The sequence below is a fragment of the Oncorhynchus tshawytscha genome, unplaced genomic scaffold, assembly GCF_018296145.1.
Source record: "Oncorhynchus tshawytscha isolate Ot180627B unplaced genomic scaffold, Otsh_v2.0 Un_contig_3761_pilon_pilon, whole genome shotgun sequence".
NCBI classification, from domain to species: Eukaryota; Metazoa; Chordata; class Actinopteri; order Salmoniformes; family Salmonidae; genus Oncorhynchus; species Oncorhynchus tshawytscha.
In genome coordinates, this window is record NW_024609794.1 from 135,001 (window position 1) to 159,276 (window position 24,276).

The 24,276-nt window shown below is 47.2% G+C and overlaps 3 protein-coding genes across 5 annotated transcripts in view; all 3 read left to right on the forward strand.

Moving 5' to 3' along the window:
- Window positions 1-12,917, forward strand: part of stradb (STE20 related adaptor beta) — a 16,301-nt gene extending 3,384 nt beyond the window's left edge. The window contains 10 exon segments of the mRNA XM_042318147.1: window positions 3-83; window positions 3,607-3,712; window positions 4,139-4,260; window positions 4,732-4,744; window positions 4,747-4,839; window positions 5,067-5,190; window positions 5,798-6,074; window positions 6,228-6,475; window positions 10,832-10,874; window positions 10,981-12,917. Coding sequence (XP_042174081.1) covers window positions 3-83; window positions 3,607-3,712; window positions 4,139-4,260; window positions 4,732-4,744; window positions 4,747-4,839; window positions 5,067-5,190; window positions 5,798-6,074; window positions 6,228-6,475; window positions 10,832-10,874; window positions 10,981-11,157 — 1,284 coding nt within the window. The 3' untranslated portion in view covers window positions 11,158-12,917.
- A 1,246-nt stretch (window positions 12,918-14,163) lies between these two features.
- On the forward strand, window positions 14,164-20,258 carry LOC112238710 (cyclic nucleotide-binding domain-containing protein 2). Of its 3 annotated transcripts, none has more exons than XM_042318185.1 (11): window positions 14,164-14,436; window positions 14,617-14,661; window positions 15,031-15,194; window positions 16,549-16,705; window positions 17,004-17,155; window positions 17,407-17,545; window positions 17,646-17,727; window positions 18,643-18,706; window positions 18,836-18,953; window positions 19,170-19,333; window positions 19,652-20,258. In XM_042318185.1, the coding sequence occupies exons 1-11, from the start codon at window positions 14,254-14,256 to the stop codon at window positions 19,857-19,859; spliced, it is 1,476 nt and encodes a 491-aa protein (XP_042174119.1). In that variant the 5' UTR covers window positions 14,164-14,253; the 3' UTR covers window positions 19,860-20,258. The 3 variants fall into 3 exon arrangements, with proteins under 3 accessions (XP_042174119.1, XP_042174121.1, XP_042174120.1); XM_042318187.1 differs by having other exon boundaries at window positions 14,383-14,436; window positions 14,617-14,698; XM_042318186.1 differs by having other exon boundaries at window positions 14,435-14,488; window positions 14,617-14,698.
- A 1,205-nt stretch (window positions 20,259-21,463) lies between these two features.
- nbeal1 (neurobeachin-like 1) overlaps window positions 21,464-24,276 on the forward strand; it is a 78,492-nt gene continuing 75,679 nt past the window's right edge. Inside the window, 2 exon segments of the mRNA XM_042318137.1 lie at window positions 21,464-21,721; window positions 22,125-22,543. Of these exon segments, the coding sequence (XP_042174071.1) occupies window positions 22,493-22,543 (51 nt within the window). The 5' untranslated portion in view covers window positions 21,464-21,721; window positions 22,125-22,492.

Consider the following 24,276-nt stretch of genomic DNA (forward strand, 5'->3'; position numbering starts at 1 on the left):
AGGACTGCTCCTGCATCTCCCCCACTCAGGTCCAGCCAATCAGCATAGAGGACCAGTATGAGGACGTCAGCCACCAATACCTGGTCAGTACAGTGCTGTGTCCACTCTGTTAGCATCCAATCGGAGCACTGAAGCCCACCCGGCCTTGTCTTTATGGTGTGGTCAGCCTAGTCCTATTCTATCAGGTCAGAGGTCAAAAAGGACCACTAGGACTGTTGGTTGCTCCTGTTGGTCAGCCCTGTTGGTTGCTCCTGTTGGTCAGCCCTGTTGGTTGCTCCTGTTGGTCAGCCCTGTTGGTTGCTCCTGTTGGTTGCTCCTGTTGGTCAGCCCTGTTGGTTGCTCCTGTTGGTCAGCCCTGTTGGTTGCTCCTGTTGGTTGCTCCTGTTGGTTCCTCCTGTTGGTCAGCCCTGTTGGTTGCTCCTGTTGGTTGCTCCTGTTGGTCAGCCCTGTTGATTGCTCCTGTTGGTCAGCCCTGTTGGTCAGCCCTGTTGGTTGCTCCTGTTGGTTGCTCCTGTTGGTTCCTCCTGTTGGTCAGCCCAGCCCTGTTGGTTGCTCCTGTTGGTTGCTCCTGTTGGTTGCTCCTGTTGGTCAGCCCTGTTGGTCAGCCCTGTTGGTCAGCTCCTGTTGGTTGCTCCTGTTGGTCAGCTCTGTTGGTCAGCTCCTGTTGGTTGCTCCTGTTGGTCAGCCCTGTTGGTTGCTCCTGTTGGTTGTCAGCTCCTGTTGGTCAGCCCTGTTGGTTGCTCCTGTTGGTTGCTCCTGTTGGTCAGCCCTGTTGGTCAGCCCTGTTGGTCAGCCCTGTTGGTTGCTCCTGTTGGTCAGCCCTGTTGGTCAGCCCTGTTGGTCAGCCCTGTTGGTTGCTCCTGTTGGTTGCTCCTGTTGGTCAGCCCTGTTGGTTGCTCCTGTTGGTCAGCCCTGTTGGTTGCTCCTGTTGGTTGCTCCTGTTGGTCAGCCCTGTTGGTTGCTCCTGTTGGTCAGCCCTGTTGGTTGCTCCTGTTGGTTGCTTCTGTTGGTCAGCCCTGTTGGTTGCTCCTGTTGGTTGCTCCTGTTGGTCAGCCCTGTTGGTCAGCCCTGTTGGTCAGCCCTGTTGGTCAGCCCTGTTGGTTGCTCCTGTTGGTCAGCCCTGTTGGTCAGCCCTGTTGGTCAGCCCTGTTGGTCAGCCCTGTTGGTTGCTCCTGTTGGTCAGCCCTGTTGGTTGCTCCTGTTGGTCAGCCCTGTTGGTTGCTCCTGTTGGTCAGCCCTGTTGGTTGCTCCTGTTGGTCAGCCCTGTTGGTTGCTCCTGTTGGTCAGCCCTGTTGGTTGCTCCTGTTGGTTGCTTCTGTTGGTCAGCCCTGTTGGTTGCTCCTGTTGGTCAGCCCTGTTGGTCAGCTCCTGTTGGTCAGCCCTGTTGGTCAGCCCTGTTGGTCAGCCCTGTTTGCCCTGTTGGCTCCTGTTGGTTGCTCCTGTTGGTCAGCCCTGTTGGTCAGCCCTCCAGCCCTGTTGGTTGCTCCCTGTTGGTCAGCCCTGTTGGTCAGCCCTGTTGGTCAGCCCTGTTGGTCAGCCCTGTTGGTTGCTCCTGTTGGTCAGCCCTGTTGGTTGCTCCTGTTGGTCAGCCCTGTTGGTCAGCCCTGTTGGTTGCTCCTGTTGGTTGCTCCTGTTGGTCAGCCCTGTTGGTTGCTCCTGTTGGTCAGCCCTGTTGGTTGCCCTGTTGGTCAGCCCTGTTGGGTTGCTCCTGTTGGTCAGCCCTGTTGGTCAGCCCTGTTGGTTGCTCCTGTTGGTCAGCCCTGTTGGTTGCTCCTGTTGGTTGCTCCTGTTGGTTCTGTTGGTTGCTCCTGTTGGTCAGCCCTGTTGCCCTGTTGCTCCTGTTGGTTGCTCCTGTTGGTTGCCCTGTTGGTCAGCCCTGTTGGTCAGCTCTGTTGGTTGCTCCTGTTGGTTGCTCCTGTTGGTTGCTCCTGTTGGTCAGCTCCTGTTGGTTGCTCCTGTTGGTTGCTCCTGTTGGTCAGCCCTGTTGGTTGCTCCTGTTGGTTGCTCCTGTTGGTCAGCCCTGTTGGTTGCTCCTGTTGGTTGCTCCTGTTGGTCAGCCCTGTTGGTCAGCCCTGTTAGTCAGCCCTGTTGGTTGCTCCTGTTGGTCAGCCCTGTTGGTTGCTCCTGTTGGTTGCTCCTGTTGGTCAGCCCTGTTGGTTGCTCCTGTTGGTTGCTCCTGTTGGTCAGCCCTGTTGGTTGCCCTGTTGGTTGCTCCTGTTGGTCAGCCCTGTTGGTCAGCCCTGTTGGTCAGCCCTGTTGGTCAGCCCTGTTGGTTGCCCTGTTGGTCTGTTGGTCAGCCCTGTTGGTCAGCCCTGTTGGTTGCTCCTGTTGGTCAGCCCTGTTGCTCCTGTTGCTCCTGTTGGTCAGCCCTGTTGGTTGCTCCTGTTGGTTGCTCCTGTTGGTCAGCCCTGTTGGTTGCCCTGTTGGTTGCTCCTGTTGGTCAGCCCTGTTGGTTGCTCCTGTTGGTCAGCCCTGTTGGTCAGCCCTGTTGGTTGCTCCTGTTGGTTGCTCCTGTTGGTTCCTCCTGTTGGTCAGCCCTGTTGGTTGCTCCTGTTGGTTGCTCCTGTTGGTCAGCCCTGTTGGTCAGCCCTGTTGGTTGCCCTGTTGGTTGCTCCTGTTGGTCAGCCCTGTTGGTCAGCCCTGTTGGTCAGCCCTGTTGGTGCTCCTGTTGGTCAGCCCTGTTGGTCAGCCCTGTTGGTTGCAGCCCTGTTGGTCAGCCCTGTTGGTTGCTCCTGTTGGTTGCCCTGTTGGTCAGCCCTGTTGGTCAGCCCTGTTGGTCAGCTCCTGTTGGTTGCTCCTGTTGGTCAGCCCTGCTGGTTGGTTGCTCCTGTTGGTCAGCCCTGTTGGTTGCTCCTGTTGGTTGCTGTTTCCTGTTGGTCAGCCCTGTTGGTTGCTCCTGTTGGTCAGCCCTGTTGGTTGCTCTGTTGGTGAGATGTTGGTTGCTCCTGTTGGTCAGCTCCTGTTGGTTGCTCCTGTTGGTTCCTCCTGTTGGTCAGCCCTGTTGGTTGCTCCATCTTTGTTGTAACTAACTAGCTCCTGTTGGTTGCCCTTTGTGCTCCTGATTCCTGTTGGTCAGCCCTCTTGGTCAGCCCTTGTGACCAATGGTATGCATTACCCTATGAGGCTTACCCTATGAGGCCCACCCCAGCATTACCCTATGAGGCTTAACTAACTAGCTTTCATTTTGTGATGATTGAACACCTGCCCCCTGCTCGGCCCTGACCCCTTAACACCACAGGGTGGCAGCCACTGGTTGGTCATCTCCACACCACCATAGTACTTTGACCTCTTCAGGCTCAAAGGCAACACTCACTCACCCTCATTCTGCTTCCTCTTCTCTGCTAAATGGGCCCATTTCATGTTAGTTAAACATACCATGCTATACTAAAGTACTTGTAGACTGTATTTGTAGATTGCCTTCAGGGTAAGAAAAACAGTTCCTTTGGGTGAACCCTCATCTAGGTAAAGAAGGTTATTATTGTGACCAGCTACAACATGTTTCATACTATTACCATGTTGTTACTACATGTTCTGTGATCTAATGAAATATGCTGCTGATACATTTCAGGGTTGTGTGTGAGTACGTGTGTGTTTGATTCTTCACAGAGCTCCGACGTCTCAGAATGCACTTTCACCTGGGGTGGTGCAGGCAGCGATGACATCACAGCCCTCTCTGCTAACTCCGCCCACTACCAGCTGCTGTCAGAGCTGGGTGAGCATACCATTGGTCACAAATCAACTCATCACTACAACCCAGAAAGACAAGTCCTTTCACTACATAGTTGTTGCCTGCAGAGTAATATCTCATCTGACAAATACAAAGCATATTTCCTTTTAGCATGTTACTGTTGAATAGAATAGCTAATCCAAAAGCATTGTTTACAATTTCACTGACCAAGTCCCATACTACACATAGCCCGAGTATAAAGCGTTTGTATTGTGGACATTTTCTGTTACACATAGTCTATTACCTTTTGGCACAGCTGTTGAATAAACTGGCCAATTCAAAATATTAGTTCACAAATCTCCCTGGATTATTGAAGACCATACTAACCACACAGTACCTGAGAATGAAGCATTTTCAGAGTTGAACGTGTTTCTACATGTCTTAATATTTATTACCAAACCGTGTTCACAGGGAAAGGCTTCAACAACCTGAGCCAGGTGCGCATGGCGCGCCACACCCCCTCCCGCCAGCTGGTGGCAGTCAAGAACACCAACCTGGATGAGTGTACTGAGGATGAGCTGCTACAGTTGATGGTGCGGTACTGTTTTAAAGGTCCTACAGATACGACCCACCTTATCTTTTCATTGAAGTTCATGTCATAAGACACATATTTTGTTCCAGCCACAACTGAATCAAAACACCTGATTCAACTAATCAATTTCTTAGTTAGTTGAGTCGGACGATTACTTGAATAAGATGAGTTAGCGTTGGGCTGGAACAAAAACCTGCGCTCTTGCTCTCTAGATCCAGGGTCAGGGACCATTTAGGTCATTGTTCATAATAACATTGTTGGCACTTGGCAGTGGTACAAGCCACCTGGCTGACTGTGTGACCCCAGTGTTTCCTGTCTGTGTGACCCAAGTGTTTCCTGTCTGTGTGACCCCAGTGTTTCCTGGCTGTGTGACCCCAGTGTTTCCTGGCTGTGTGACCCCAATGTTTCCTGGCTGTGTGACCCCAGTGTTTCCTGGCTGTGTGACCCCAGTGTTTCCTGGCTGTGTCCCCAGAACGAGGTTCTTCTCTCAGGCTTTTCCGCCACCCCAACCTGCTGACCTCTCGCCTGGTCTTCAGCTCCTGCTGCCAGCTCTGGGTCCTCACACCACTCATGGGCTACGGTCAGTCTACTGCATGCGTCTTCTAACACTCGTTTCCTGTCACCATCCCTCTCCCACACTTACTCCCCCCATCTCTCTTCATCCATGCTCCTTCTCTCAGCATTAAGTTGGTTGAACTTTATTTTTTATGGTACAGAAATGACATGGTAAAAAATGCCTATGTTTGTAAGAAACATTACGAACTATTTGGAACCATGGTTACCGACGTGTCTGTCTCTCTGTCCCAGGTTCGGCAGATAGCCTGCTGAGGACGTTCTTCCCTGACGGGATGAGTGAGTCCCTGATCGCTTACCTCCTCCACGGAGTCCTGAAGGCTCTGCAATACCTACACCTCATGGGCTACGTGCACAGGTGAGGGAGGAAAGACACCATGGGGACAAGGGAGAGATATGGACCGTTTTAAGGCTTCTACATGTAGCCGATGTGAAATGGCTAGCTAGTTAGTGGTGCGCCAGTTAGCGGTCAAGCGAGAGGTAACAATGCTTCATGGGTGGCAGTTGCTGATGTGTTCAGAGGGTCCCTGGTTGGAGCCCAGGTTGGGGCGAGGAGAGGGGCGGAAGCAACACCGATACACTTCTGTCCAACTACAGCCAATCCAACTGTTAGATGGTACCGGTACTCCTTGTTTACAGCCTCGCTATTATGTTACTATGTGTTTCCTATTTAGCAAATGCTTCTAGGGCCCGTGAGTAAGCACTTCACGGCAAAGTCTACACCTGTTGTATTCGGCGCTTGTGACCAATAACATTTCATTTGAATTGTTGAAAGAATCAGCCTAATTTGCTGTCTCAGGTGGACATAGTTGCTCGGAGTTGCTCTCAACATGTAGAATGTGCCGGGGACAGTTGGTCTGAGCTGGTAAAAACAACCTCATGCATCATCAATAGGTACTTGACTGTAGTTGTGTAGAAGTCTGAATATTTGGCGAGAGTGAACGCTCATCTCCTCTTCCTCTCAGGGGAGTGAAGGCCAGTCACATCCTGCTGTCTGGGGAGGGCCGTGTCTACCTCTCGGGGCTGCACAGTGTTTACAGTATGATGCGGGATGGGAAGAAGGTGAGGACTGTGTTCGACATGCCCCACCACAGCCCTGCCCTGCTACCCTGGCTCAGCCCAGAGCTGCTACGACAGGACCTGCATGGCTATGGGGTGAAGTCAGACATCTACAGTCTGGGGATAGTAGTCTGTGAGCTGGTCAGTGGCAGGGTGCCTTTCCAGGACATGCCCCCTACACAGGTACTGGGGCCTTACATTAATACGGCACAATGCCATACGCTAGGGCTGTTCTCATACATTACAAAACATAGTTCAGTCTATGAGAGTCTCGTTTTTTCTCCATCTCTCTTCCTCTGTGTGACTGTGTCCATATGTCTGTGTCTCTCCCTCCAGATGTTGCTCCAGAAGCTGCGTGGGTCCCACTGCTGCCTGCTGGACGTGGCCCCCTCCCCCCTCGGGGAGCTGAGGGGACTGAAGGTGTCCCGCTCCGGGGTGGACTCTGGCATCGGGGAGAGTGTTGCCACGGGCAGCCTGACCCGCACCGCCACCGCCGAGAGACCTCAGAGCCCCGCCCCCAAGAACCACTCGGTCACCCTGCACAACCTGGTCCAGCTGTGTCTGCAACAGCAGCCCGACTGCAGGTGAGACATACACGTGTGCAGACACACCGAACGCAAGCACACACACAACAACACACACACCGAACGCAACACACACACCGAACGCAATGCACACACACAACAACACACACCGAACGCAACACACACCGAACGCAATGCACACACACAACAACATACACACCGAACACAACACACACACCGAACGCAAGCACACACACAACAACACACACACCGAACGCAACGCACACAGACAACAACACACACACCGAATGCAGGTGAGACACACACACACAGGAGCAGCAGACGTTATACACAGGAGCAGCAGACGTTACACAGGAGCAGCAGAGGTTATACACAGGAGCAGCAGACGTTATACACAGGAGCAGCAGACGTTATACACAGGAGCAGCAGACGTTATACAGGAGCTCTGGTACCTCCGTTTGAAGTCGGTTCTTTCATTCAAGGAACCATTTTAAATGTTCTTGTGTTCTGTCTGAATTTCTGTCATTTTTGAAAGGCGTGTAATATGTGAGATTCCCAGTGCTGCTAGAATGTGTGGGACATTAAGGCACGGTGTGACTGCTAGATATGACAGTGTTGTGGGACATTAAGGCACGGTGTGACTGCTAGATATGACAGTGTTGTGGGACATTAAGGCACGGTGTGACTGCTAGATATGACAGTGTTGTGGGACATTAAGGCACGGTGTGACTGCTAGATATGACAGTGTTGTGGGACATTAAGGCACGGTGTGACTGCTAGCTAGATATGACAGTGTTGTGGGACATTAAGGCACGGTGTGACTGCTAGATATGACAGTGTTGTGGGACATTAAGGCACGGTGTGACTGCTAGATATGACAGTGTTGTGGGACATTAAGGCACGGTGTGACTGCTAGATATGACAGTGTTGTGGGACATTAAGGCACGGTGTGACTGCTAGATATGACAGTGTTGTGGGACATTAAGGCACGGTGTGACTGCTAGATATGACAGTGTTGTGGAACATTAAGGCACGGTGTGACTGCTAGATATGACAGTGCTGTGGGACATTAAGGCACGGTGTGACTGCTAGATATGACAGTGTGTGGGACATTAAGGCACGGTGTGACTGCTAGATATGACAGTGTTGTGGAACATTAAGGCACGGTGTGACTGCTAGATATGACAGTGTTGTGGGACATTAAGGCACAGTGTGACTGCTAGATATGACAGTGTTGTGGGACATTAAGGCACGGTGTGACTGCTAGATATGACAGTGTTGTGGGACATTAAGGCTAGATATGACGGTGTGACTGCTAGATATGACAGTGTTGTGGGACATTAAGGCACGGTGTGACTGCTAGATATGACAGTGTTGTGGAACATTAAGGCACGGTGTGACTGCTAGATATGACAGTGTTGTGGGACATTAAGGCACGGTGTGACTGCTAGATATGACAGTGTGTGGGACATTAAGGCACGGTGTGACTGCTAGATATGACAGTGTTGTGGGACATAAGGCACGGTGTGACTGCTAGATATGACAGTGTTGTGGGACATTAAGGCACGGTGTGACTGCTAGATATGAAAGTGTTGTGGGACATTAAGGCGCGGTGTGACTGCTAGATATGACAGTGTGTGGGACATTAAGGCACGGTGTGACTACTAGATATGACAGTGTTGTGGGACATTAAGGCACGGTGTGACTGCTAGATATGACAGTGTTGTGGGACAATAAGGCACGGTGTGACTGCTAGATATGACAGTGTTGTGGAACATTAAGGCACGGTGTGACTGCTAGATATGACAGTGTTGTGGGACATTAAGGCACGGTGTGACTGCTAGATATGACAGTGTGTGGGACATTAAGGCACGGTGTGACTACTAGATATGACAGTGTTGTGGGACATTAAGGCACGGTGTGACTGCTAGATATGACAGTGTTGTGGGACAATAAGGCACGGTGTGACTGCTAGATATGACAGTGTTGTGGGACATTAAGGCACGGTGTGACTGCTAGATATGACAGTGTTGTGGGACATTAAGGCACGGTGTGACTGCTAGATATGACAGTGTTGTGGGACATTAAGGCACGGTGTGACTGCTAGATATGACAGTGTTGTGGGACATTAAGGCACGGTGTGACTGCTAGATATGACAGTGCTGTGGGACATTAAGGCACGGTGTGACTGCTAGATATGACAGTGTGTGGGACATTAAGGCACGGTGTGACTGCTAGATATGACAGTGTTGTGGAACATTAAGGCACGGTGTGACTGCTAGATATGACAGTGTTGTGGGACATTAAGGCACAGTGTGACTGCTAGATATGACAGTGTTGTGGGACATTAAGGCACGGTGTGACTGCTAGATATGACAGTGTTGTGGGACATTAAGGCCCGGTGTGACTGCTAGATATGACAGTGTTGTGGGACATTAAGGCACGGTGTGACTGCTAGATATGACAGTGTTGTGGAACATTAAGGCACGGTGTGACTGCTAGATATGACAGTGTTGTGGGACATTAAGGCACGGTGTGACTGCTAGATATGACAGTGTGTGGGACATTAAGGCACGGTGTGACTACTAGATATGACAGTGTTGTGGGACATTAAGGCACGGTGTGACTGCTAGATATGACAGTGTTGTGGGACAATAAGGCACGGTGTGACTGCTAGATATGACAGTGTTGTGGGACATTAAGGCACGGTGTGACTGCTAGATATGAAAGTGTTGTGGGACATTAAGGCACGGTGTGACTGCTAGATATGACAGTGTTGTGGGACATTAAGGCACGGTGTGACTGCTAGATATGACAGTGTTGTGGGACATTAAGGCACGGTGTGACTGCTAGATATGACAGTGTTGTGGGACATTAAGGCACGGTGTGACTGCTAGATATGACAGTGTTGTGAGACATTAAGGCACGGTGTGACTGCTAGATATGACAGTGTTGTGGGACATTAAGGCACAGTGTGACTGCTAGATATGACAGTGTTGTGGGACATTAAGGCACGGTGTGACTGCTAGATATGACAGTGTTGTGGGACATTAAGGCACGGTGTGACTGCTAGATATGACAGTGTTGTGGGACATTAAGGCACGATGTGACTGCTAGATATGACAGTGTTGTGGGACATTAAGGCACGGTGTGACTGCTAGATATGACAGTGTTGTGGGACATTAAGGCACGGTGTGACTGCTAGATATGACAGTGTTGTGGGACATTAAGGCACGGTGTGACTGCTAGATATGACAGTGTTGTGGGACATTAAGGCACGGTGTACTGCTAGATATGACAGTGTTGTGGGACATTAAGGCACGGTGTGACTGCTAGATATGACAGTGTTGTGGGACATTAAGGCACGGTGTGACTGCTAGATATGACAGTGTTGTAGGACATTAAGGCACGGTGTGACTGCTAGATATGACAGTGTTGTGGGACATTAAGGAACGGTGTGACTGCTAGATATGACAGTGTTGTGGGACATTAAGGCATGGTGTGATTGCTAGATATGACAGTGTTGTGAGACATTAAGGCACAGTGTGACTGCTAGATATGGCAGTGTTGTGAGACATTAAGGCACGGTGTGACTGCTAGATATGACAGTGTTGTGGGACATTAAGGCACGGTGTGACTGCTAGATATGACAGTGTTGTGGGACATTAAGGCACGGTGTGACTGCTAGATATGACAGTGTTGTGGGACATTAAGGCACGGTGTGACTGCTAGATATGACAGTGTTGTGGGACATTAAGGCACGGTGTGACTGCTAGATATGACAGTGTTGTGGGACATTAAGGCACGGTGTGACTAGATATGACAGTGTTGTGGGACATTAGACTATGATATGACAGTGTTGTGGGACATTAAGGCACGGTGTGACTGCTAGATATGACAGTGTTGTGGGACATTAAGGCACGGTGTGACTGCTAGATATGACAGTGTTGTGGGACATTAAGGAACGGTGTGACTGCTAGATATGACAGTGTTGTGGGACATTAAGGCATGGTGTGATTGCTAGATATGACAGTGTTGTGAGACATTAAGGCACAGTGTGACTGCTAGATATGGCAGTGTTGTGAGACATTAAGGCACGGTGTGACTGCTAGATATGACAGTGTTGTGGGACATTAAGGCACGGTGTGACTGCTAGATATGACAGTGTTGTGGGACATTAAGGCACGGTGTGACTGCTAGATATGACAGTGTTGTGGGACATTAAGGCACGGTGTGACTGCTAGATATGACAGTGTTGTGAGACATTAAGGCACGGTGTGACTGCTAGATATGACAGTGTTGTGGGACATTAAGGCACGGTGTGACTGCTAGATATGACAGTGTTGTGGGACATTAAGGCATGGTGTGACTTTGTCCTGTTTTGGTGTTCCATAGACCCTCTGCTTCTACACTGTTGACCCATGCCTTCTTCAAACAGGTAGGTCTCATCATCATCAAAATGCTGTGTTTTGGACTGTATTCCATTCTGTGGCACGGTGTGGCTGACTTCGTATTCATGTATTTTTCTGTGGACTGTATAACAGGTGAAAAGGCATCATACCCGGGACTCCTTCCTCAGTCTCATGTACCCCGCGGTGCCCCTTGGAGTTTCCAGCCCCGATGACCCCCCTGTGTCCTGCTCCCCTTCCCCTTCCCCGTCCTGCCACCCCCCCACCTCCACCATCGCTCACTCCACAGAGGAGGTGTGGGACTTCTCCTAACCCTCCTCCCTGCCCCCTTCCACCTCTGCCCCCCACATCCCAAAACCTGACAACCAAGCCTAACTCAAGACAATCATAACGATAAAAAAAACAGCGAGCCCAAACATTTCTACTGTGCTCTGATTGGACCTGTCCTACCCACCACTCTGAACCTTTCTACTGTGCTTTGATTGGACCTGTCCTACCCACCACTCTGAACCTTTCTACTGTGCTTTGATTGGACCTGTCCTACCCACCACTCTGAGCCTTTCTACTGTGCTTTGATTGGACCTGTCCTACCCACCACTCTGAGCCTTTCTACTGTGCTCTGATTGGACCTGTCCTACCCACCACTCTGAGCCTTTCTACTGTGCTCTGATTGGACCTGTCCTACCCACCTCTCTGAGCCTTTCTACTGTGCTCTGATTGGACCTGTCCTACCCACCACGCTGAGCCTTTCTACTGTGCTCTGATTGGACCTGTCCTACCTACCACTCTGAGCCTTTCTACTGTGCTCTGATTGGACCTGTCCTACCTACCACTCTGAGCCTTTCTACTGTGCTCTGATTGGACCTGTCCTACCTACCACTCTGAGCCTTTCTACTGTGCTCTGATTGGACCTGTCCTACCCACCACTCTGAGCCTTTCTACTGTGCTCTGATTGGACCTGTCCTACCCACCACGCTGAGCCTTTCTACTGTGCTCTGATTGGACCTGTCCTACCTACCACTCTGAGCCTTTCTACTGTGCTCTGATTGGACCTGTCCTACCTACCACTCTGAGCCTTTCTACTGTGCTCTGATTGGACCTGTCCTACCTACCACTCTGAGCCTTTCTACTGTGCTCTGATTGGACCTGTCCTACCTACCACTCTGAGCCTTTCTACAAGTTTTCTATGCTTTTCTATGTTTGTTTTGGAACTCAAATAAGGTTCTGCAGGTGGATGTTTATTGTCTTGAGTCTTGTCCTGGAGGCAGAACTGAGCCATTTCCCCTTAGATAGGCCAGCTGCTGGAATAGGAGGGCGGGATTATTGAAGCTGCTCTGCCTGGACCATCCAATGAGGATCTCTGTGCCATGGGTGTGGCTGCCGGTCAACGACAATGACAACCAATGACGTTGCAGGACAGTGAGGACACACCCCCTATGCCAGTTTAAAGACCTATCACTGGACTCATATGGATCGTACTACGAACAGTAATGTGAACTATTTTAGGCTATTAGACTGTGAAAGGGCATAGATAATAATGTGTCAGGGTTTGAAGAGGAAGATAATAGATAGTGATATGTTATGGAGTTGGAGAGGGTATAAGTGTTAAATCACAAGTGTGTGAGCAGAGACGGTACGAGAATAGCTAGTGTGTTAGTGGAAGTTCTATGGTTATCCCTCTTGTCTTGTGAAACCAGCCTGATCTCGCGATAGCTCACATTCCCGAAGTGAAACTAAACGTGAGCTCAGCAGTCCGTCTGATTGACCAGGCTGCTATCCCTCCCCTGTACAACCAGTGAAATCCCTGTGATCAAATAAGAACTATAACACTACCACTACTGTGGTTTGAGATGCACTACACTATACACGTCCTCCGAGTCATAATAAACGTATGGGAGGGTCCTCAATTGTATCGTTTTAATGAAATCTGTGAACTGTTTATGATACATTTATGTGTTTTATTCTGTGATTGATGATTATGTGTATGAGAGACATTTTATGTATCAGTGCATATCAAACATGTTATAGCTGTATGAGCCTTATAGAAGTGTTATAAATATATTCATTATCAATCTTTCTAAAACAATGGTCCTTTTTTTCTTCTCTTTGGAAGTTCTGTTTGGTCTTTCGGAAATCTCTGTTAAAGCCTAAATAAGCAGAAAGCTGTATAAGGGGTTATTGAAGGGTTAGGTCAGGTTGACACTGGGATTGGTGGCTTTTGGCAATAATGTGTTTAGGACTGCATTGCTTGAGGTAGAAGTTCCCCCAACCACAGATCTAGATCAGATTATCCTACCCCACATCCACTTAACCTTTAGGGGGATGAACAAATATCTGACCCTGTGTCAGTGGTTAGGTTTTACTTCTACCCACTTATAGCTACATCACTGAATAGTCTATGTCTAAAATATGGATTAGCGCTGTGCTTGTCAACCTGGGGTATGTATACCACTGGGGGGACTTGGCCTTTCTCCTGGGGGATTCAGAAGACACCTCCACAACGACTGTCCTGGCTGAGACCCTGTGATAAAATGCACCCTGTGATGTCACAGAGGAACCTCTCTAGTGGGTGGAGTCCATATCTCAAAAATAAACAACTAACACCTGACACCATTGGACAATGGAGACAGGAGAGAAAGTGGAGAAAGGTAAAACCACATTGTTTCTTAATTTACATCTTAGTCACTACAAAAATGCTGTGGCTTAGAAACATACCCACCACCAGTATGTCTATCATTTTGTCCTGGTGAGTGCTATTAGTTCATTTGATCAGCATCTCATTCTGTTTCCAGCAGCTGCGAAGGAGGCCAAGACGGACCTCAAGGATGTGGTAATGTGCATAGATATAGAAAGCTAGATAGGAATATTTGTTAGAGACTGCAGGCACAAACTGTCAGCCATTATTATTATACCATCTTAGTTGTATTTCTATGGTAACAGTGCTCTCCATAGGCTCTCTTAGTTCACGTTTAGGCCTTCAGGTCTGGCCACATAAACCCCTCCCCCTTATCAACGGCATGTACTGTTATGAATGCCACTCTAGTTCATAGTTCAGTCCAACCTGTGTCCTCTGACCATGGGTGTTTAGGAGAAGATGTAGGGACAATGCCAATGACCTTACAGTCCATGTATTGACCTCTCTCTCTCCCTCCTCTGATGACTAGAGAAGGGAGGGAAGAACGGAGTGAGGGAGGGAGACAGAGGGAGGGAGACTGGCCAGTCCATGTATTGACCTCTCTGTCTCCCTCCTCTAGCCAGTCCATGTATTGACCTCTCTGTCTCCCTCCTCTAGCCAGTCCATGTATTGACCTCTCTGTCTCCCTCCTCTAGCCAGTCCATGTATTGACCTCTCTGTCTCCCTCCCTTCTCTAGTCATCGGCGGTTTTACATTTCCAGCAGGCAGCGGAGATGTTATTTTCGGCCCCGGTGCAGGCTGCTCCATGCCGGGGCAAGCTGGGCTTTAAGTGGGCGGTGCGCAGCGTCATCCTGATGACTCGCTTCTGCCGCTACTTCATGTCCCGTTCCAACTATCGCCAATTCATGGAGTTCAACTTCCGGGAGACCATCACCAACCAGCCGGCCGGTGGAACGGTGCGTCGTGTGTGTGTGTAGGAGAGTGCTACTGTTAAGGGGAAGTGATAAGGTACTGTGTTTTGCTGGACTAACGGGCCACCAGGTTTATGTAGCGGTCTTGATGGGAGATTGAGACAGAAGCTACAGTTTTTATATCCAGAAAGACTGGAAAGTCAACAATGATTTCTGTTCCTGCAGGGTAAAAGTCTGGTGTTTGACCTGAACCACTTCAAAGTGAAAGAGGTAACGATACCGTATGGATTTAGAAGACCTATGCTGGGTATGACCATACTGTGCTTATGACTGAAAGGAACGCTGTTCTCCTTGGTGTGTGTGTCTTTGTCTCTGTCTATGTGAGTGAAAGCTTTGTGTGTATGTGTTTAAGCGTACGTGTGTGTGTGTCTCTGTCTGTGAGCGTGAATGCTATGTGTGTGAGCGTAGGTGTGTGTGTGTCTGTGTGCGAGCGTGCGTGAAAGCTGTGTGTGTATGTGTGTGAGCATAGGTGTGTGTGTGTGTGTGTGTCTCGGTCTGAGCGTGAATGCTATGTGTGAATGTGTGTGAGCGTATATGTGCTTGTATACGTGTGTGAGCGTTATGTCTGGAACATTCCAGGACCGGATCCCTGTCCTGCTGGTGGAGATTATGCGGAAGTGCCCAGAGGAGCGTTCTGAGTCAGAGGTGTTGCTGGTTCACAACATGCTGAGCTCTGTGAGCATGTTCCGTCGCTACAGTGGAACCTTGCAACTCCTTCTGGCCAGGGTGGTTCGCTATCAGAGGTTAGAGGTCAATCCCCTGTCAATCACTTGGGTTCCTTAGGGTAGTGGTTCCCAAACATATTTTTTTTTAAAATAAGGAACTCAGTCCGGCTTTAAACTTACTCTTGAAAGTTGTAATAGTAGAATGCACAAGGTGTCATTTCTATATTAGATATTGCATCATCAGTTCCTCTTGTCCTGTCAGTCATTGCAGACCTTAGAGAGATATTTATAACTTGTCAGAAATGTCCAGATCAACTAGCCCATGTCAGATAATGTTTTTTAGCCCGTAGATTTTGTAGTAATGTTCGTGTCTCTCAATATCACATGAATACACATTAGACATGGCGAAATGTATAGAATTGCAAGAAAATTAGCTTTAAAACTGCAAAATGTTCTTTTCACCCTGTGACAAAATGTGTAGAATTGCAGGAAATGAGCTTTAACCTGCAACATTCTCTCCACCAACAAGAAGGGTGTGAACAGTTGATGTCATGATCAGTGCTTGTGCCATAGAAATAGACATGGCGTGCACAGGGAGGCCCCCGGATGTTCCCCAATGCTGGAAAGGAAAGGGGGTACCTAGTCAGTTGTACAACTGAATGCCTTCAACTGAAATGTGCCTTCTGCATGGAAGGGGGGCCTGAGTGAAAACGTTTGTAAACCCCAGTCTTAGGGAACGCAATGGAAAATGTCTAGATAGTATAGTCCCTTCTTGTTTCAGTCAGTTTGTTTCTTTTAGTGTCAAATAAACACAACCCTTGTTTTACTAGTCTGTACTGGGCTTTGCTGGCCTGTATAGCTGCCATTGACCTACTGGTAGGCTATAATAGTCCGGTAACACTTTAGTAGAAGGGGCTTCTTGTGAAGTGTTGTATTGCCTTACAAACATTCATAGGACTTTATAGATGCAGTCATAGAGCGTTATACTGAACTGTAGAATAAAGCATTAACCACTTACATGTAAAGTCCCCTTCAGGTTAGGGGACCTGCGCGGTTCTGGTACTGGTTCCGACCCACATTTTAGATTATAAATCGATCTATGGACACCGTAGATCGAAATGGCTTGCGTTAAGCGATAGCCCTGGTTCCCATGGACACAGGAGTACAAGCATTAACGCACAACAAGAAGCCATAATATAGACCTATCACAGCAGTTATATTTAACTATGACTGCATAAGGTACTACACATATTTTTACAAGGCATTATAATGCTTTACAAGTTTGTTCTTGACTAATGTTCGGTATTATGTTATGTTCCATGGTTTGTGTGGACTCCAGGAAGAGTAGCTGCTGCTTTTACAACAGCTAATGAGGATCCTAATAAATAACAAATAAAGAGTTACCAATCACCCCGCGCGGCTATGCCTGCAGGTTGGAGCGTCGCAGAGTGGTCATTAAGAAGGGCCATTGGGGACACAGCTTCTACTTTGTGTTCTCTGGGCTCCTGGCTGTCACCAAGGACAACGACGGTAGCAGTGCCTTCGTGGATAAGGAGCCCATCCTCATCAAGAAGGGCATGAGCTTCGGGGTGAGGCCTCACAATTATATGTTTTAGTAGAAGCTATTAAAGATGCAATATCATTATCAATAGTCAAAGTAGTGATAGTGGAGGTAGTAGTGGTGAGAATAGTAGTGATATTGTTTAGTGTTTAGGAAAAATATATCTGGGTTCTTGCGAACGTCAAAGGTCACATACATTCAAAGCCTGATGGGCAACGCAGACGAGTAGCTTCAACCACATGAAGTAGCAAACCTGACTGTAGCTAGGCTACTGGTGTGGTTTGGACTGTTCTGACTATTAATGGTCAGTAACTGTTGTCTGTCAGGATGTGGCCTTGATCAAAACGCTGAGGAGGAATGCCACTGTGGTGTGCATGGAGGAGACGGAACTCATGGTGGTCGACAAGGAAGACTTCTTCGCTAACAAGATGGACGTAGAGCTCAAGAGGGAGTTTGACTATCGCTTCAGCTTCTTCCGGTGAGATTCTGCAGCCAGAGATGAGTTTTAGGATCTGAATATATACCCCCTACAAACTTGTCTTTGTTGAGCAGAGCACCACTCCTACATTCCTACTGAAAAGCGAAGGCCTCCCTGAAGTCCCGCTACAAACCTGTCTTTGTGTTGCAGCACCTTGAACTCCCACTACAAACGGTGTTTCTAACTCTCATTCACCGGGAGTCACATTGCCCCTCTTTGCAACTATTCACCTCGTGCCCCTTCTCTCCCAGGTCACTCCAGCTAGTGTCCTCCTGGTCATACTCTCTCATTGAACAGATGGCTGACCATTCCAAGGCCGAGCAATTTCGATACGGTCACGTGGTCGTCAAGGACACCAACGACATGGGCAACATCATTTTCATTGGCAAGGTAACTGGGGGACAAAGTTGTAGGCCTACAGTGCATGTGGGGAATGTTGGGTAATGTAGTTGCAGGCAGAGATGTTTGAGATGAAATACTTCCATTACAGGGCCAATGTGACGTGTTGAGAGTGGTGGACCTTACCTCCTGCAGTACCTACCAACGCCTCCTAAAACAGTATGCAGACTCAGGTACTGGCACGTGTTTATAATACAATCCTACTGTAATGTGAAGACACAATAAATATACATACAATATACACAGTTCACAGTTCAGTTCACAGTTTATTTTTATTAAAAAAAGGTGTCTGTTGTTTTATTGAGTTTTGAGTAAGATTATAACATTTGTGTAATGACATGTTGAAGAACAATAAAAACTAAAAACATTATCTCGCTTTCTATCTGTCTCTCTCTCTCTCTCTCTACATCTCTCTGTCTCTTTCTCTCTCTGTCTGTCTCTCTTTCTCTCTCTGTCTATCTGTCTATGTCTCTCTTTCTCTCTTTCTCTCTCCGTCTCTCTGTCTGTCTCTCTACATCTCTCTGTCTATGTCTGTCTGTCTCTCTTTCTCTCTACATCTCTCTGTCTATCTGTCTGTCTGTCTGTCTGTCTGTCTGTCTGTCTGTCTCTCTTTCTCTCTCCATCTCTCTGTCTATGTCTCTCTTTCTCTCTCTGTCTATCTGTCTGTCTGTCTCTCTTTCTCTCTACATCTCTCTGTCTATGTCTCTCTTTCTCTCTCTGTCTATCTGTCTGTCTGTCTCTCTTTTTCTCTCCGTCTCTCTGTCTGTCTGTCTCTCTTTCTCTCTCCGTCTCTTTGTCTGTCTGTCTCTTTCTCTCTCCGTCTCTCTGTCTATGTCTGTCTCTCTTTCTCTCTCCGTCTCTCTGTCTGTCTGTCTCTCTTTCTCTCTCCATCTCTCTGTCTATGTCTCTCTTTCTCTCTCTGTCTATCTGTCTGTCTGTCTCTCTTTCTGTCTCTCCATCTCTCTGTCTGTCTCTCTTTCTCTCTCCGTCTCTCTGTCTATGTCTGTCTCTCTTTCTCTCTCCGTCTCTTTGTCTATGTCTGTCTCTCTTTCTCTGTCGCTCTCTCTCTCCCTCTTCCTCTCTCTCAGTAAGCAGAGGTACATGTTTGCCAACACATGGATTCAAAGGCGAGCTGACAAACCAACCAGGAAGGTAATGTAACTGGCCACAGTGTATTTACCTGGATGTACCACACATCAGTGACATCGCTGCATCTCAGCTGTGTCCAGTTAGTTCGCTGCCCGATGATAAGTTGTGTCTGTCTGTTCTACTCTTCCTCAGTGTCATAAAACACAAAGTCCTCCTCAATAATCCTCCACGTCCTCCCAGAGGACTTCCTGCAGACCTGCCCACCAGCGCCTGTTTCCTGATCGACACCCTTCATCAGAGCGGCACATTTGTACGTAGCCCTAAGGTCCAGACCTTACCCACATCAACATAGGAAGAAACCTGTATGGTACTTGTGTTCAGCATGGATGACCATGTAATAACATGATAATATGACATCCATGGCATGCTGTGTTCTGGGCATAGAGTTGTAATCACTTCCTTAAACTCTTCCTCTATTGTTTTCTAACTCTACGGTTCCGTGTATCTGCTGTGTGGCGTGGTTCAGGGTCTGAACCAGTACCTGATGCCGTCGAAGCAGAGAGACTGTCGCAGGTTCACTCTGGTCAGCCAGAGCGTGGAGATCCTGCGGGTGGAGAAGACTCGCTTTGACAAGCTGGTGGACAACACCACCATGAAGAAGCTGGAGGCCCTGCAGAAAACCTACCCAAGGTGAGACTTATGGATACCAGTTCAGATGGGCTGCCCTTACTGGTGCAATTCATAGAAAAGACGGGGCACCAGAAACAACCACTAGCCCCTACCCTCTAGGGGGTTTGTGTAGATCTAAGACGACTCAGGACTAGATAGGTGTAAGGCAAGCAATCCACAGAGAGCAAGGTGGAACTTTCACTGTATTGCTTATACCTATCTAATCCTCTCAGATCTAGCTAGGGAGAATGTACGCATTACTGTAAGTCGCTTTGGAAAAGAGCGTCTGCTGAATGGCCTATATTATTATGACCGCTTTTGTGTTATCTTCCTGTGTAGCGACGACGAGCTGTGCACTGTGTTCCTGGAACACAGCCGCTGGAAGGACTACAAACACAGTGTGGTACAGGACCTGTTCCCCGACCGGGTCGCCCCAATCAGAAGCCCCAAAACCCAGAAGCAGCAGGGCCACTGTGGCCCCAGCCAGGCCCTTCAGCAGACCAGACACGTGGTCAACAGGCTGAAACAGACAAAGCAGAGGGTTTGAGCCAAACAAAAAATAATGAAATAAAGGAATAACTGTGTTGATGAATGAATACATAGACATGGTTTTATCAATATGCTTCAAGTTTGAGCGTTTGCTGCATTTTTCATTATTTTCATCCTCATGCCTCATGCCTACCTTGCAACTAAAAACTATTTCACCGCATTTTAGTTAACATCAGGCAGAAATCAAATGATCTGCACACCATAATACCTTTTCTCAAGAAGAATGGTTTTGAAGTATAATTTCTCATGAGTGGGTCATGAGAAAACATACTTTAAACCCTTCTGCCCCTGCCTCTGCTCTCTGAGTAGAAAGCTGAAGGAACTCGGTTGTCACTAAGTTAACACAGCCATGGAGTCGAAATTGGCTATATTGTAAAAAAAATAAAAATAAAGAAAACGAAAATGTGTTTTATTATCTTAATGTAAGGTTAGGTTTAGACATAGGGTTAGCAGTGTGCTTAGGGTTAGGTGTAAAAACAGATCTTAAGAAGAGAAATTGTAGAAATAGACAGAGGGTTTAGACATACTTATGGCAATGTTCCTCTGCCCAGTTGTTGATGATGCATGCTAGATCTTACAAAGCCTGGATATTTTTTAAGTATCAGCTTGCCACATCATGGACACAATCCCCTGCTCAGATGTTGCATATATCAACCAATGGTTCCGTGCGACGTCGTCGACAGTGTCAACCCCTGACAGATTCCGATAACAGATGATGTTACGACTGAGGAACCGCTATAATTTTACCCTAGTGGGCGGTAACTGCATAACAACATGGTGATCAGCTGAAAGTAACCAATCACAGCCAAACATAAGCTCGGTTCCCTTGCAACCAAGACCCACCCCTAACGACCCACGAGCTCCACATCGGCAACGTAAAGGGATTGATGACTGTCGCAAACTCTGCAGCCTAAGAAAATACTGAAATAATTCCTCCATAGACATACATGTATAGCTGAATGTCTTATGCCTCTGAAATATATATTGTGGCCGGCAAATAAATTTAATTATATTCAAAGCTCCCCTTACTCAGCCTATCCTAGCAAGGCAATTGACGACAGCTGAATACAAAAATATTTTGACTTCCGGATTTACATGTCAAAATAAAAGCACAGTTTTTTAAAAATGAAAATCAGTTATTGTTTAGCTTTTCCCATTTATAAAATTATGTTTTCCAAAATAAATTCACGATCTGAGTTATGTGCACCCCTGCTCATTGTGGAGCGGGTTTAGCCCAATCAATGTTTTTTTTTTATTGGCTTTGCCAGTCTTCTGTAAGTATCCCCATATGTTGGTAGGCTGTATTTTGTCTAAACTCTAAAACAGTAGGCTAACTTAGGCCAAATCCAGTTTGGATTCAGTTCAGTTATATTTATTTATTTAAAATTTAAAAAAACAATTAATAAATCGTTAATCGTTTAAGTTATATTGTCAATTTTGGCAACATTATTATTTATCACTATACACTTCTACCTATGTTTTGTTTTAAAAAACGTTTGTTTTAGATTTCCTTGGGCGTAATAAATGAGAACGTTTGACTTTGAAAATGGAAAAAGTTGACATCAGGAAGTAGTTGGCCGCGTTTCGCACATTGTAGACAGCTTCACGAGTGGCAGTGCCACAACACTAACCGCCAGTGTTGTTTGTAGCTATCCCAGTGTACAGGAATGGGCTGGCTGTAACATTTAGTCGTTTTCGTTAGTAATGCGTGCGTTTGCATTGTTTATGTGGTGACATTTCGAAATGTCTACATTTTAGGGCAAGGTCAAGCAAATTCACAAACTCGTTTCGTCGTTTGTGTCAAATGAGAAGTAACGTTAGACAGGGAAAAAAAGGCTTCGTCGATTTGACACATCACAGGTAAGAACGATAATGCTAGTTAATTCATATGAGCCACCTTGTTTCACAATGACAGCTTGTTAGCTAAGTAACTTTGCTAACTCGAGCTTTTTTCGGCGTACTGCAACCCCAAGTTAGCTTGCTAATGTTAGTTAGCTTTGTGTTTTATTTCGTCAGCTGTATCCTTCTCTTGTAAAAGAAGGGCAGAGATCTAATTGAACAGAACGAGCCTGGGCTGATGGCTGATTCATAGTGTTTGTTTACAGCAAGCTAAATTAACTATCATAACCAGTCAGCTAACGTTATCAAAGGTATAGCCTACTTGTGTTCTGTTTATAAACAAGTGCTGTTAACTATTTATAAACTGGCGCCACAGAACTTGTGTATTTGACATACTAACTTTGTTTGTGGCTTGGCTTTCCAGAGAGGGGCAGAGTCGGTGGCATATGAGTCGAGAAGTGGACCTAGTGCGACTTTGACCGTGGAAATCTCACCACAGCAGGAAACGCGAAACCTGGGGAATCCATAATTCACGATGGAATAATGCTTTAGGAAGTTACAAAATCCAGAAACAACGCCACTGGGATTACATTTGCATATTTTGTTTTTCCTTTCTAAATAGAAAGGTAGTTGAACTATTTTCGGAGTTGTCTTTCATTGTGACATTTCACTTAACATCTCAAATCGTTATGTATACGAGCAATGCCCGAATGAGGAGATATAGCTAGGGGCTCAATATGAGGAATCCGGAGAATTGACCTCTGTTTGGAACCCCACCACGCGGCTTGGAGAATGGCATCAAATGAAAGATTGTACGAGGTCTGGATGCTGTATTGCAACAAGGTAAACAAACCTGTCTCTTGATCTGTTTGACACATAAAACATGCATTAGAATCTGTGCCCATCTCGGAGTATAAACTCGGTGACTGTCAGTAAGACCAGACAGTTAGGTCTATTACAATGGCTGTGGTATATTGAGATGATGTAATGGGTGATTATCAATCAATCAAATGTAATTATAAAGCCCTTTTTACATCTGCTGATGTCACAAAGTGCTGTACAGAAACCCAGCCTAAAACCCCAAACTGCAAGCAATGCAGATGTAGAAGCACGGTGGCTAGGAAAAACTCCCTAGACAGGCCAGAACCTAGGAAGAAACATAGAGGAACCAGGCTCTGAGGGGTAGCCAGTCCTCTTCTGGCTGTGCCGGGTGGCGATTATAACAGAACATGGCCAAGATGATGAATTGTAATCGGGCTTGAATTTATAAGCCATCCTGTTCTTCCTCCACTATTCTCAGTAACAGCTGCTGGACTGTCCTGCACTGTGTAAAGTCTATCTCCTGGTATTTAGATTTTAGTTGAGTGACGTCTTGTGGGATGTACAAGGGTATAATACAATTCCATAGATTCTGTTTTGTATTGCAACCTAGCTAGACCTATTTCCCCCTTGATTGACTGTAGTAGCTACAGTTGTTTAATTGCACTGGATGACCAATCACTGCTTGGTGCCTGAGCCTCTCCTCATGTGAGTCTCAACTGCAGTCAACACATTCCCTCTTTAATCCCACTCAAAAGGACAACCCTTTCATAAGCATTAGCCTTTTGAGCTTACCTGTTCTCCCACACGACACAGGGCAGGAAATGCTATGGCACAAGTTTTTAGTATTATCCTGCCTGAGTGCCAGTCTTTGTGTTGTCATGCCAACTCCCTTTAAATTATTGTCATGCTCAACATGAGTTGACAAGAGCACAAACAGATCTGGGACCAAGCTAGTTTAGTATCGAACCAGATTTGATTTGTCACCTGCTTTCTAAACAATACGCGTACAAAACATTGAGAACACACTTGATCTCTCACTCCTCAGTCCTGTGTTAAATGGCAGGCATTGTGGAGAGTACACACATTGTCTTTGTTCTATTAAGGGAGTGTGTTTACATTGGGTCAGACAGAAGGCTAGAAATTCAATCTTCTACAGCAGCAGGCCTGCTCTGCATGTGGCCACAAACCCTGTGAGGCTTTGCCTGAATTGCTTAAATAATTTGTAAGGACCTTTACCTCCCCCAGAGTGGCCGCAATGTCAACACTGGCTCAGGGGTCTCCCCTTCAGTGTGTGTCAGGGTTCCCAGGATACATCAGGAGCAAGGGGAACTTGTAGTCTGTCACGTGAGCTAAATCGGTTCTTGAATGTTTGTTGTGTGAGGCTGCCCATTGTCTCCACTTGCCCTTAAGATGCCATACACTTCAGTGTCGCAGGTTAATGATGTCAATAGGCTCGTTACACCCTATTGTACCAAGATAACTGACCTTTAACACAGCATGGCATATTAACAATAATGGGAGCTTAGTTAAGCTAAAATGACCAACTCCTTGACTTTGGGGTTAGGATCCCTCCCTGAAATTGTAAGGCTGCGTACTCAATCCTAAAGCTGCCTCACGCTACAGAAACAGGTGATAGTCCCGTTCTGGCTCGGCTACCTAGCTAAAATATCCAGTACAACTGTGGTCTCTAACTTCCATTAGATCAGTGTGACTGAACTGTTACTCACCTCTATAATGATTAACCCAAGCAGGGC